This window comes from Antechinus flavipes, chromosome 5, assembly GCF_016432865.1.
Source record: "Antechinus flavipes isolate AdamAnt ecotype Samford, QLD, Australia chromosome 5, AdamAnt_v2, whole genome shotgun sequence".
Taxonomy (NCBI): Eukaryota; Metazoa; Chordata; class Mammalia; order Dasyuromorphia; family Dasyuridae; genus Antechinus; species Antechinus flavipes.
Genome location: NC_067402.1, coordinates 128,160,570 through 128,173,443, shown reverse-complemented (window position 1 = coordinate 128,173,443; position 12,874 = coordinate 128,160,570). Strand labels below are relative to the sequence as shown.

Here is a 12,874-nt window from a genome sequence, read left to right as displayed (position 1 = left end):
TCAATTATGCAAATATATCACAAATTTTGCCATTATTATTTGCCAATATTTTTCCATTTTTTTCTCATATTTTACATTATTTCTTTGTGCTAAAAGGATAAATCTATGGCATATGAATATATTTTAAAAATTTAAATTTAAGAAGCAGGGCACTGAATTATAGTCAGAAGATTTAGGTTCAAGTCCCAATTCGGTGGTTTATTATTTGTGGGATAGAGAAGTATTATATTAATGCCTTTTTGAAAACTGATGTTAAATGAATTAGTAAAACTGTTTCAATGATTTTAGTAAAGTCAGTAATGATGAACATACCCGGATTACAATATAATTATTAGTCCAATCAGATGGATTTATTTTTAGAAATTTCCCAATGTTAGTTTATATTTTCAATATTTTAAGCCATATATCTTATACTTGGCTAAAAAAAAGTTCACAGAAAGCAAAATTCTTTCAAATGTAAAATATTACAAATATTACAATATTGCAAAAAAGAGCATCTGTGTTTATTACATTTCTTTCAGGCCCTGTGATCTAATTATCTTTAGGCTTATCCTTTTGACTTCCTAGTCTAATATTCCAATTTGCATATCTACTTTAGAAAGTTTCTATTTTACATGTCAAATATTTTGGAATCAGATGGACTAATTTAAATGAACGAAATAAGAGCTAAAAAAAGACTTTCTGGATATTTTCATTAATTCAGCTTTCAATATACTTTTTACAAATAGCAAGCATTTAAGCATGGCATTTTCACTGTGTGGAAAGTCAATTCCACAGGATGCTTATTGAAGAGGAAAAATCAATATGTAGATGCTAGGAGGTGAATTTACCTCTTTTTGTAGTTGTGCTTTTTCTCTCTCTAAAGTCTGGAGCTCTACTTGCAACATTCCTAACTCACTTTTAAATCTTTGCAAATCTTTATTTAATTCCTTTTCCAGGTGAATTTTTGATAATTTGTCACTAAATGGAAAGGAGTGTCTCCAACGTCTTAATTCAGTTGTAATATTACTAGTCTTGTGATCATCACTATTCTGGAATAAAGTTTCATTTAGTTTTGTTTTCTCATTAAATTTTGTTGCAGTAATAAGTGTAGGCTTTTTTTCTTGGATTGATTTCCTATCATCAAAGCTAGTAAGCTGGACATCAGAATGGCTTCCTAGACCCCTTGATTGTATTAAACATCCTGAACCTGATTCCAAGTTTGTGTCATTTCTGTTGAGATTTTCTTCCATTTGCATGCCAAATGCTCTATCTTCCTTTATTTCATATACAGTTATTTTTGAGTCAGCTTTTTTTGTATTTTCTGCATCATGAGCAACTTCGTCATTTATATTATAGATACATTCAGTTTCTGGCTTATTATCATTGTTAGGATGTAAGTTGCTACTTTCTGAATATAGATTACAAGATGACTGAAGAACATTTCCCATGAAAGTGGGCTTTAAATCCTGTAAAGCAGCATTTTTTAGGCCATATTCCATTTGTCCAGGAAATGACTGAACTCCTACATTGAGAGGGCCTCCATATTTCTCCTTTTCCTCAGAATCATTTGCCAAAGTAAGCGATACTTCCTGTAATTGCTTTAATTCCTCTTCAGAGACATCTTGTAGTACCACTTCTTGTAGTTTCTCTGTTGGCTGATCAGCAATTGTAACTTTTTCACAAATTTCACCAAACATCTGCTTTAACTCAGTTGTAATGATTTTAAAATTCTTTTTGACTTCCATTTTCTCTTCTTCCACCCACATTTTTTCATATTTTTCTTCCCAATCTGGATCTTCATCTAAATGCATGTCATCGACATTACATCCCTTATTGGGTTCTGGTCCTTGGGATTTTCTTTTCAGATGCAAAACTGGAAAACTCATTGGCTTAACTTGTTTCTTAGATGCTGTTTGTTCTGGTATGTTGGTTTCTTCTAAAATAACTTTATCCTTAGGTAATAAAAGAAAATTGAGAAATAAACAGTTAAAATTAATCTCTTAAATTTAGGATCTTATCTGGTCCCAAATCATTTTATCTTAAAGGAATGTTTAAAAAAATTACTTAACTTTCCCTAAATGATAGCACAAATAAATTTTATCCAGGGTATTCTGAATTCAGAGTGAATGCATTATGCATCATGTACCACACTCTATATTCATAACAAAACAAACAGGAACAATTTCTGATTTCATATCTTAATTTTTTTTCTCTAATAGGATAATACTTTTCAAAGTGAATTAAAAAGATATAATTTTAAATGGTCAAAATTATAATACCGTTATGTTCTGCCTAATGGAAAAAAGCACACCAAATAAAATATAAACTTGAGATTGGATACAAAGCTTATCTCACAACTCCTTTTTAAGTAGTAAGATTCTTTACTACATTTATCTATTATTATCTGTTGCTCACTTTAAAATTTTCTTAAATGGAAGTCCAAATATAAGTGTAAAAATAGCAACTCTAAATTTTACAAATCTATGGGAAACTAGAAGGTGATTTAAGCCACATATTGTCAAAATATTTACCTGTAAATATTGTCTCCTTCTGAGATATTTCCAATACAAAACACTCCAATATTTATTTTGCTAATTTGAGGTTAGGAATTAACAAGAGAAGCCAATAACTTTAGCATATAATTCATAGCAAGAAATCAAAAATGATTACTATATATATTTTAGACATATTAACAGAATCGATGATTATAAGGTAAGAGGTGACTGCTACAAAACAGCCAAGTAAAAATATGATTCTCTGACTCTAATACAGGTAAGAACAATGGATCCAAGTCTAAAAATAATATTCTTCAAATGTTTAGATATGTTGGAATTGTAGTTCCACAATTATTTTGCATGGGATAAACCATTGTATTGATAGTCTAAAAATAGGTATTCTTGAATAAATTCTATTTAAATATTTATATTATGTAATTCCATTCTATCATTTATAAATGACAATAAACTATTTATTGTTTAGTAATGTCTGACTTTTCATGACACTATTTGGAATTCTCTTGGCAAAGATGCTAGAGTGATTTGTCATTTCCTTCTCCAACTCAGAACAAACAGAGGCAAACAGGGTTAAGTGAGTAATTGTGTGTGAGCAGATTTGAATTTATGAAGATGAATCTTCCTGACTCCCTGCCTGGCCCTCTATCCTTTGTGCCACTTGGCTTACCATTCCAAAATAAACTATTTTTAAATATAATTAAGTATAATTTCCCCACAAGTGAACATTTTAAAAGTCATAATTTAAATGAGATGGCAACATTTTATTTGACTGCTTTTCACTATATTCCAAATATACAGATCTACTCAGAAAATGAGTTCATTAAATATGGAAAGAAATCTCATCAACAATATCCCTAACAAATTGTGAGGAAGCTCCTAGCCAGAATTCATTGATCTATTAATTAAAGATAGTGAAGCACTTTTCTTTAATGAATGCAAATGAAGCAATAAAATCATTTCATGTAACAGAAGGGTTCAAAAGATTATTATATATTAGTACACTTTTTAGTACAACTTTAGATTGCCTGTTGTGGTTATTCCTTGAGTTGAAACCTATGCATTCTAAGAAAACATTCAAATAACTGACTTGTTGATGACCATAGTATTATTTGGGAAAAAACTCAGATTAAAGTTCTATAATTAATTTATAAAGATAAGTTATGCCATTAACAAGTTTTTGATTTTTTAAGAAATCATAGTGGAATGGCAATTTTGATTATTTTTATCGGGCAATGATCTATTGTTTTTTTTTTTTTTGACTTTATTTTTTAATTTTTATTTAATAATTACTTTATATTGACACTCGTTTCTGTTCCGATTTTTTTTTCCCTCCCTCCCTCCACCCCCTCCCCTAGATGGCAAGCAGTCCTTTATATGTTGGATATGTTGCAGTATATCCTAGATACAATATATGTTTGCAGAACCGAACAGTTCTCTTGTTGCATAGGGAGAATTGGATTCAGAAGGTATAAATAACCCGGGAAGAAAAACAAAAATGCAGATAGTTCACATTCGTTTCCCAGTGTTCTTTCTTTGGGTGTAGCTGCTTTTGTCCGTCATTTATCAATTGAAACTCAGGTCTCTTTGTCAAAGAAATCCACTTCCATCAAAATATGTCCTCATACAATATCGTTGTCAAAGTGTATAATGATCTCCTGGTTCTGCTCATTTCACTTAGCATCAGTTCATGTAAGTCTCGCCAGTCCTCTCTGTATTCATCCTGCTGGTCATTTCTTACAGAACAATAATATTCCATAACATTCATATACCACAATTTACCCAGCCATTCTCCAATTGATGGGCATCCATTCATTTTCCAGTTTCTAGCCACTACAAACAGGGCTGCTACAAACATTTTGGCACATACAGGTCCCTTTCCCTTCTTTAGTATTTCTTTGGGATATAAGCCCAATAGAAACACTGCTGGATCGAAGGGTATGCACAATTTGATAATTTTTTGGGCATAATTCCAGATTGCTCTCCAGAATGGTTGGAGTCGTTCACAACTCCACCAACAATGCATTAGTGTCCCAGTTTTCCCGCATCCCCTCCAACATTCATCATTATTTTTTCCTGTCATCTTAGCCAATCTGACAGGTGTATAGTGGTATCTCAGAGTTGTCTTAATTTGCATTTCTCTGGTCAATAATGATTTGGAACACTCTTTCATATGAGTGGTAATAGTTTCAATTTCATCCTCTGAAAATTGTCTGTTCATATCCTTTGACCATTTATCAATTGGAGAATGGCTTGATTTCTTATAAATTTGAGTCAGTTCTCTATATATTTTGGAAATGAGGCCTTTATCAGAACCTTTAACTGTGAAAATGTTTTCCCTTCTAATCTTGTTTGCATTAGTTTTATTTGTACAAAGGCTTTTTAATTTGATGTAATCGAAATTTTCTATTTTGTGATCAGTAATGGTCTCTAGTTCATCTTTGGTCACAAATTTCTTTCTCCTCCACAAGTCTGAGAGATAAACTATTCTATGTTCCTCTAATTTATTTATAATCTCGTTCTTTATGCCTAGGTCATAGACCCATTTTGATCTTATCTTGGTATATGGTGTTAAGTGTGGGTCCATGCCTAATTTCTGCCATACTAATTTCCAATTATCCCAGCAGTTTTTATCAAATAATGAATTCTTTTCCCAGAAGTTAGGGGCTTTGGGTTTGTCAAACACTAGATTGCTATAATTGACTATTCTGTCTTGTGAACCTAGCCTTTTCCACTGATCCACTAATCTATTTCTTAGCCAATACCAAATGGTTTTGGTGACTGCTGCTTTATAATATAATTTTAGATCAGGTACAGCTAGGCCACCTTCATTTGATTTTTTTTTTCATTAATTCCCTTGAGATTCTTGACTTTTTATTGTTCCATATGAATTTTGTTGTTATTTTTTCTAGATCAATAAAATATTTTCTTGGAAGTCTGATTGGTATAGCACTAAATAAATAGATTAGTTTAGGGAGTATTGTCATCTTTATTATGTTCGCTCGGCCGATCCAAGAGCACTTAATATTTTTCCAATTATTTAAGTCTGACTTTATTTGTGTGGAGACTTTTTTATAATTTTGCTCATATAATTCCTGACTTTCCTTTGGTAGATAGATTCCCAAATATTTTATGGTATCAACAGTTATTCTGAATGGAATTTCTCTTTGTATCTCTTGCTGTTGGGTTTTGTTGGTGATGTGGCAATGATCTATTGAATAAAACTGTGTAGACTAGACAAAATATAGGATTCAAGGCCCTAGTTATGAACTAGAATTTAGTATCACAAAGTATTCACAAAGAGTACAATTGTGTGACCTCATTTGTTTTTCTCTTGCCTTTTGATTGTGCAGGTTATGACAACTAAGTGAAACATGATCAAAAGACTGTTTAAAAATCAGATTTTATCTTGCATAAAATATCTGAATCATAGACTTTAGAATTTCTCTAATTTCTGTAAAGGAAGACAGACATTTATGGGATACTCTAGGGTATGGAACATCTTGTCACCACCAGCAGTGAGTTAAAGTTGATATGATTAAAGTTAGTACCACAAGACACTGAAAATAATTTGCATATTGGACTGAAGAATCATCTGAAATCTCTGCTTAGTTATAGTTTAATAAGGATTTGCCTTGAGACTAGAAAAAGGTGAATGTTGATTCCTGAAAAATTCTGAGTTATCAAAGTAATAGTATGTGTGTACTGATAATTAAGAATTTATATAAGTTCATTAAAAACAAGTTATGCTAGACAACTTTTAAATTTCCTTTTTAAAATTTGTCAGTACACTAGAAATCACAAGACTAGATTCAAGAAATGTCAAAGAAACAGTGAGTCTGGATTTTTTAAAGTCATGGACTATAAGAAAAATGTGGATTGTAAGGAAAATTTGGTAGCAGTGGAGTAATAGCTTCAGTGGGAAGAACCAAGGAACATTAATTCAATCTGGAAGGAAGCGGGTAGCTTTATCTTTAGGACTTGTTACATTCAACTTTTTAAACTGAAAATCAGGATGAAGTGAAAGAATGTTATTTGTAGATGGCATTGAATTGATAGAGATTGCTGATAAATTAAGTTACAGAACAGATTCAAAAGATCTTGTTAGATTAGAACAAAGTGCTGATACTTAAGATACAATGGAAAGGGGCTAAATATAAAATTCTGGACATGGATTAAAAAAAAAATCAGTTGCATATGTATACAATGGGGAAAAACAGTTTTTCATAGAAATCATGACAGAAAGACTTAAAAGTATTTGTTAGTGAGCCATAGTTTAAAATTATGTGACCATGATCTTTGCAGCAAGGACACATTGTCCTTAGTGAGACAGGACACTCCTTTACTCTGTTCTGGTAAGACCACATCTGTATTATTATGTTTAGATAGAACACTAGAGAAATGAAGTTCAGAGACATTAAAAAAAAAAAAAAAAAGACCTTAGAAACCAATCACAGGAAGGTCTTGGAAAGAAGATTTAGAGATGCCAGGATGATAGTCATCAAATAGGGTTTTAGAATGCAGAAGGAATGCTTGATTTTAAAGTCAGAATAATGAGTTTTGGTTGTATAGTTTAAAAAGGTAATATAGCTAGACATAAAGAAGACATCCCCAGTAGTTTGAGGTGTCCAAATATAGAATGGGCTGCTTCATTTGGGTAGTTTGGTCACAGAAGAACTACTTTTATGGGACACTTCAGATAGAATTCATTATTTGGGATAAGGTTAGATTAAATTAATTTGAATCATCACTGCTAAGATTTTATTATCATGGCATTTTTAATGTCATACAATATTTTAATACATTGATAAAATTTAGTGTACTTGTCTAAAATGACATACATTTATGGATTTTGACATGCCAGATTATGATCTTTCCAAATTTAGATCTATGTTAATTCTGTTATCACAATTATATGTTCAATTAGGTTAAATTCTGTTATCACAATTATATGTTCAATTAGGTTATCATGTAAGAAATTTATAAATAACACCACCAAAAACACTGTTCAGGGATTCTTCTTTTACTATACTACTAGGTCTGAAGTTTTGCTACTGATCCCTGTACCTCCAAAGAAAATTTTAATTCCTGAAATAAGACAAAAATGCATTTAAAAGTACACCAAGTTCAGAAAAAACTTCTAATAAAAAGAGCATTAAAGGCACTTTTACTGAAATAAAATATCAGAAACTTCAATATCATTTTTCCATACCTGTTTTTGGTCACTTTTAACAAAACTTTCTTGGCCTTTCACTGATGAGTTTTTAAATTCCAATTCTTGTGTTAAATCTAAATTAATATTTAAATAAAAAATTGTTTGATTTAAAATTACTTTTTTATATGAAATTCCACCCCATTAAGAGTAATGGCACTTATGACAGCTATAATTTATCAAGTGTAATCTATTTTAATATATAAAATGTAAGAAATGGCTATTTTACTGATTATGCATTTAGATGATTATTTTGTAATTTCAATTCTAAGTTACATTACAATTTTAATTTACATTCTAAGTTTCTTATGAAATACTCATTTCACAGGAGCAAATCACAAATAATTATAAAGATTAATATATATAACCTAGCTGAAACTATTACATTTGAAAATTAAAGGTAAACAGACATAAATATCTATGCATGATCAATTCATTAGTTAGGCTAGCAGTTACTAATTTGATCAATGGTCTTTCTCAATGACCTTAAAACCATGAGGTAAGGATTATTAGCCTTAATATAGTTTTGAGAATAAAGCATAAATAAGAGAATAAAGAACAGAGTTGGGGAAGTAGGGAAAATAATGAGATAGATTAAAGAGTAGACAGCCTCATGGGAATGGGAACTAGAAATTAGGAATGAGGGGTTAGCAACAACCTCTTTCTCTTCTTTTGTGACTAAAAAATGTTCATTGTTTAGTCCATTTGTAAGATTAGAGAGAGTGGACTACATTTCAAGTCAGATATTCTTGAAAGATAGCTTAGTGGTAAGAAGATTAATAGACCACATTGTCTGGTGTCCATTTACCTCCTTCAAAGGTAACAGATTTCCTTGACATAAGAATACAAACATGATTAGCAAGAGAATTGGGTTTCTAAATGTAATTCATGACAGAACAGATGAATCTTTGAACTAAGTTCAGAGACAAAAAAATGATAACTTAGGCAGAAAGAGGACAAAATTCTCAGTTTTAAAAATACAGAATCAATTTGATTATTTCAAACACAGAGAGAACAAAATGTAAATTTTAATATGACAAACCACTGGCCAGGACTATCTGAAAAGAAATAGGGAAATAAAAATAAATGAGATCTGTATCCTTCAGTAAATTTATAAGACTCTTTGATTAAGCCAAGCAAATGTGGAAAACAAGATAGGCAGATAATATTCAGCAATTAGAAATTCACTGTAAAACTTTTAGTTATCTCAGAACTAGACAGAGTATGATAACATGGAGAGAAATTCAGAGGTGAAAAGATTAACATCAGGGAGAGATAATTATATTTGCCACAGTCAAATAAATCTATTGAAATTTTATTTCAATATAATGTAAACAGTTAAATCTGAATGTGACACAATCATCTTAATTTATGGATTAATGATAGTATTTTTTAAAAAATCCATGGTATGGGGCAATTGCATTCCAGTCATATTAATGCTATTAAAACAATGACAGGGAAACATCACCTAATTAGGTAATTTAATAAAGAGGTAAAGTTAAATTGATTAAATTTAGCTTTGGGGAAAATAGCTATAAATAATCCAAAATGACAGAAAAAAAGAAAAATCATTCACGTGTGGATTTTATATCTGAATGTAAATACTTAGTGGTTTTAAGATTTGAAACATTTATTTAAAAAATATAAAAAATAAATTAAGTAGGAAATAGCAAATTAGAGAGGAGAAGACTAATTTAGGACACAAGTTTAAACCCCCCTTCAGTGTTTGTAGAATATATTACCCTGATTAGAGGAGAAAATCAAAATACCTGTTAAGACATCTGTTAGATTCTTGTCTGCTGAGAAGATTAAAAACAGAGAGTGAATTTTGTTAGCACATGATTTTACCATTTATTTTGCTTAACTATATTAATAAAAATTGGAATGTAACAAATTGAGCACTAATTTATATATGGAAAATTCATAATATTAACCATATACCTTTCTTTCTTACCTTTTTTACCATCCTCTTTTTCTAGAAATTGTTCACTTTCTAACTTCTGCTTCTGGGGGCCTAGTTTTTCTACCAGAGTTAAAACCTTAAAGCCAATCTCAGGCCTACTTCCAGCTTCAGCAGCTGCTTCAACTGTTTCATCTTTTTTAAATGTAATTTTTCCAAATTCAGTGGATCCTGAATGATTTTTGGTCAGTGCCACTGATTTGCAAGCATAATTAAAATTCAAATCTGTGGAAGTGTCATTTTTCTGAGAAATGCTGGCAGAATCCCAATCGGAATCATCTGAAAAATAAATACGTCAAATACGGTTAAAAAAATACGTCAATTTTATCCATCTGACATATTCTTTAATATTTTCACAAGGTGTCACTTAAAATACCACCAAGCTTCATGATTTTATTTTGTTTATTTATGAATCCTACATTTTATTTTTTAGGTAATATGAGGAAAAAAGCACCACCAACTATTTTCCTTCAGCTCTAATGTCTTCATCAAAGTCTATTTCCATGAGTGGTTCCAAAGAATTTATTAGTAAAATCCTTGGGTAAAGGTTTTTCTTCAGTAAAAACCTTTTACAAATAACATATGAATTTGACTTTTCATTAGTCAATAAGAGTCTGAACCAGTGACTTTTAACCTGTGATTTATTTATAGAGAACTCTCAGATAAGGAAGCTCCCTCTAATAATGTAGGCTAGTACCTTTTCTGTAACTTCTAGTCTTAAATGAGTTGCCTATGACACTTAGAAGTTAAATGACTTGTCCAGGATCACATAATCAGAATGAATCATAAATAAGATGTGAAACCATGTCTTTTTGGCTATGAGAACAATCCAATCTATCCATTATGCTAAATGCTTACCAAAATGCTTATAGTTAGGATCCTTTCAGTGCCTTTATATTTTTTAAAAGAACTGCAACTTCTTTTGGAAATGATTTCATAATTTATTTTCAAATATAAACTACTTTATGATTATAAGGTTTTTTTTTCAGAATAATCCTGCTTGTTATCTTTTAACTTTCAATATGTTTTACAAATTCAGCATGAAAATGACAGCTTACAGTTTAAGTATTCCCTTTTAAAACAAAACTACATTTATTTTAGTATCTACATTTATACTAGTCTCAAAAAGTGCAAATAAAGGACAATGATGTATAAAAAAGATAAACACATTAGAATAAACTATAAACATTTAATTTCCTGGTCTTTAAAGTTTCTCCCAATGACCAAGTTATTGCCAATATCTCCTCTTCTTTTCACTGTCTAATTACTAGAACTATTTATAGTCATTCCTCAAACCTTATCTGACTTTGGGCCTAACATTCTACTGAAACCACTTACTCCATCAGTGGTATCTAATTGCTAAATCTGATATTTTTTTCAGCCTTCATTTTTCTTGATCTTTTATAGACTCAGTGCCTCATCAAAATCTTTTTATACTTTCATTATTTTATTGGGAAATGGTAGAAATAAATCATACCAGACTATCTTTTGATAGAGTTACTATACTGACTGATTAGGAGATTATAGTCATTATAATTTACTTAAATTTCAGCAAAGCATTTGACACATTCCCTCATGCCATCTTTGTGGATAAAATACCAAACACAAGCATAAACACAAAACAGAAGTATAGATATATAAATGTTCATCAGAATTTGATAGATTCTATTGAATTATGTGTTCAGTATTAGCTTATATAGCTGCCATAAAAGCTAGAGGAATTTTATATTAAAAGAGATATCATATCCATAGGAAGGATGATGTTAGTCTGCCTGACCAATGCCTTGGTCAGACAACAGCTGAACATTGTGCTTAGTTTTGGACACCATATTTTAGGAATGGCTCCTGGATCTTTCCCAACTTGTAGATCCTCCCAAGTCTTCAAATACAACATTAACCTGAATTCATCATTTTCTTTCTCCACACATCTTCTATCTGCCTAATCATCAGTTTTTTAATGTTTTTTATCTTTGTTAAAAACAGGCCATCTTCTCAATCATCTGAGTCTACATCTTTGACACTTTTTTTCTTATCCCAAAGTGTGTGTGTATGTGTAGAAACACAATTATTCAAAAGTTGCTAAATCCCAATGATTTTACCTTCACAACATCTGTCATCATTTCTCTTTTGTTCATCCTCAAATTCACCCTCTTACTTCCTGATCTCATCAACTTTTACTCAGATTTTTGCAGTAAATTATTAACAGGTCTTTTTATGTTTGATTCCTATCTTCTCTGATCCATTCTACACAAAGCTCTCAAGTAATTTTAAGGGATTTAACTTGGCCATTCTCTTGTAATATAATTATCTAATTGTAACATAATTATCTTTGCCTTGAGGCAAAGAACTATTTCTTTTTATCTTTGTATCCTGGAGTCAAATAGCACATACTTGAGATGCACATGAGACATAATAGTTGATTAGCACACATTAATTTGAAATGGGAGTGTACATAGATTATTTATTGGAATTATACTCCTTCAGGCAATGTAGAAAAGAACTAGGTAGTATAAAATTTACTTATTCTCATACTTGTAATGAAAAGAAAAAGAAAAATACCATCAATGTCATCAATATCATCTAAACCGAATTCTTCCATGAAATCTGTAATATAAACAAGGGAAGGGAAAAAGAAATATGAATATTTAATAGTCTTTAAATATACTTTTCTTCCTAAATTATAGAATTATAAAACTTACGAAACGTTTGTTTTTTCTTAGCTCCAATTTCAATTTTTTGATTTGTCAAAGAATCTTTCATGAGAAAAGTGGGTTGAATGGCCTATGGAACAAGATAATTACATAACAAGATAGTTATATTTTAAGTTTTCAAGTACATATCATAATAAATTAAAACTATCAATGTTATTACCTTCCAAATAGGTTTTCTCTGAGAATGATCTGAAAAAAAAAATAAGTTTTATTATCAATTATAACAATCACAACTTCATGCAAAATGAATAGGTTTGTTGTCTCCCATCATAGGATCTAAAGAATGAATATTCAATTTGATAAAATTCTTATTATGGCATTTACATGAGAATAATTATAATCAATTAGTAAGCCGTACTTGAAATAAACATAAGAATATAGTATTGACCCAAAGTACAATTTATATTTCAAATATAAAAGATTTCAAAGGACTCAAAAACATAAGTGTACATATACCAATAGATAATTTCTCATCAATGACACAAATAAAAGTTTTCTT

At 30.3% G+C, this 12,874-nt stretch overlaps 1 protein-coding gene across 1 annotated transcript in view; it reads right to left on the bottom strand.

Moving 5' to 3' along the window:
* Nucleotides 1–12,874, bottom strand: part of LOC127537992 (ankyrin repeat domain-containing protein 26-like) — a 92,581-nt gene that overhangs the window by 36,952 nt on the left and 42,755 nt on the right. The window contains exons 13-19 of the mRNA XM_051961439.1: nucleotides 12,536–12,564; nucleotides 12,364–12,445; nucleotides 12,197–12,268; nucleotides 9,659–9,943; nucleotides 9,474–9,503; nucleotides 7,705–7,781; nucleotides 831–1,934 (exon numbers count right to left, since the gene is read on the bottom strand). Coding sequence (XP_051817399.1) covers nucleotides 831–1,934; nucleotides 7,705–7,781; nucleotides 9,474–9,503; nucleotides 9,659–9,943; nucleotides 12,197–12,268; nucleotides 12,364–12,445; nucleotides 12,536–12,564 — 1,679 coding nt within the window. The remainder of the gene's footprint in view (nucleotides 1–830; nucleotides 1,935–7,704; nucleotides 7,782–9,473; nucleotides 9,504–9,658; nucleotides 9,944–12,196; nucleotides 12,269–12,363; nucleotides 12,446–12,535; nucleotides 12,565–12,874) is intronic.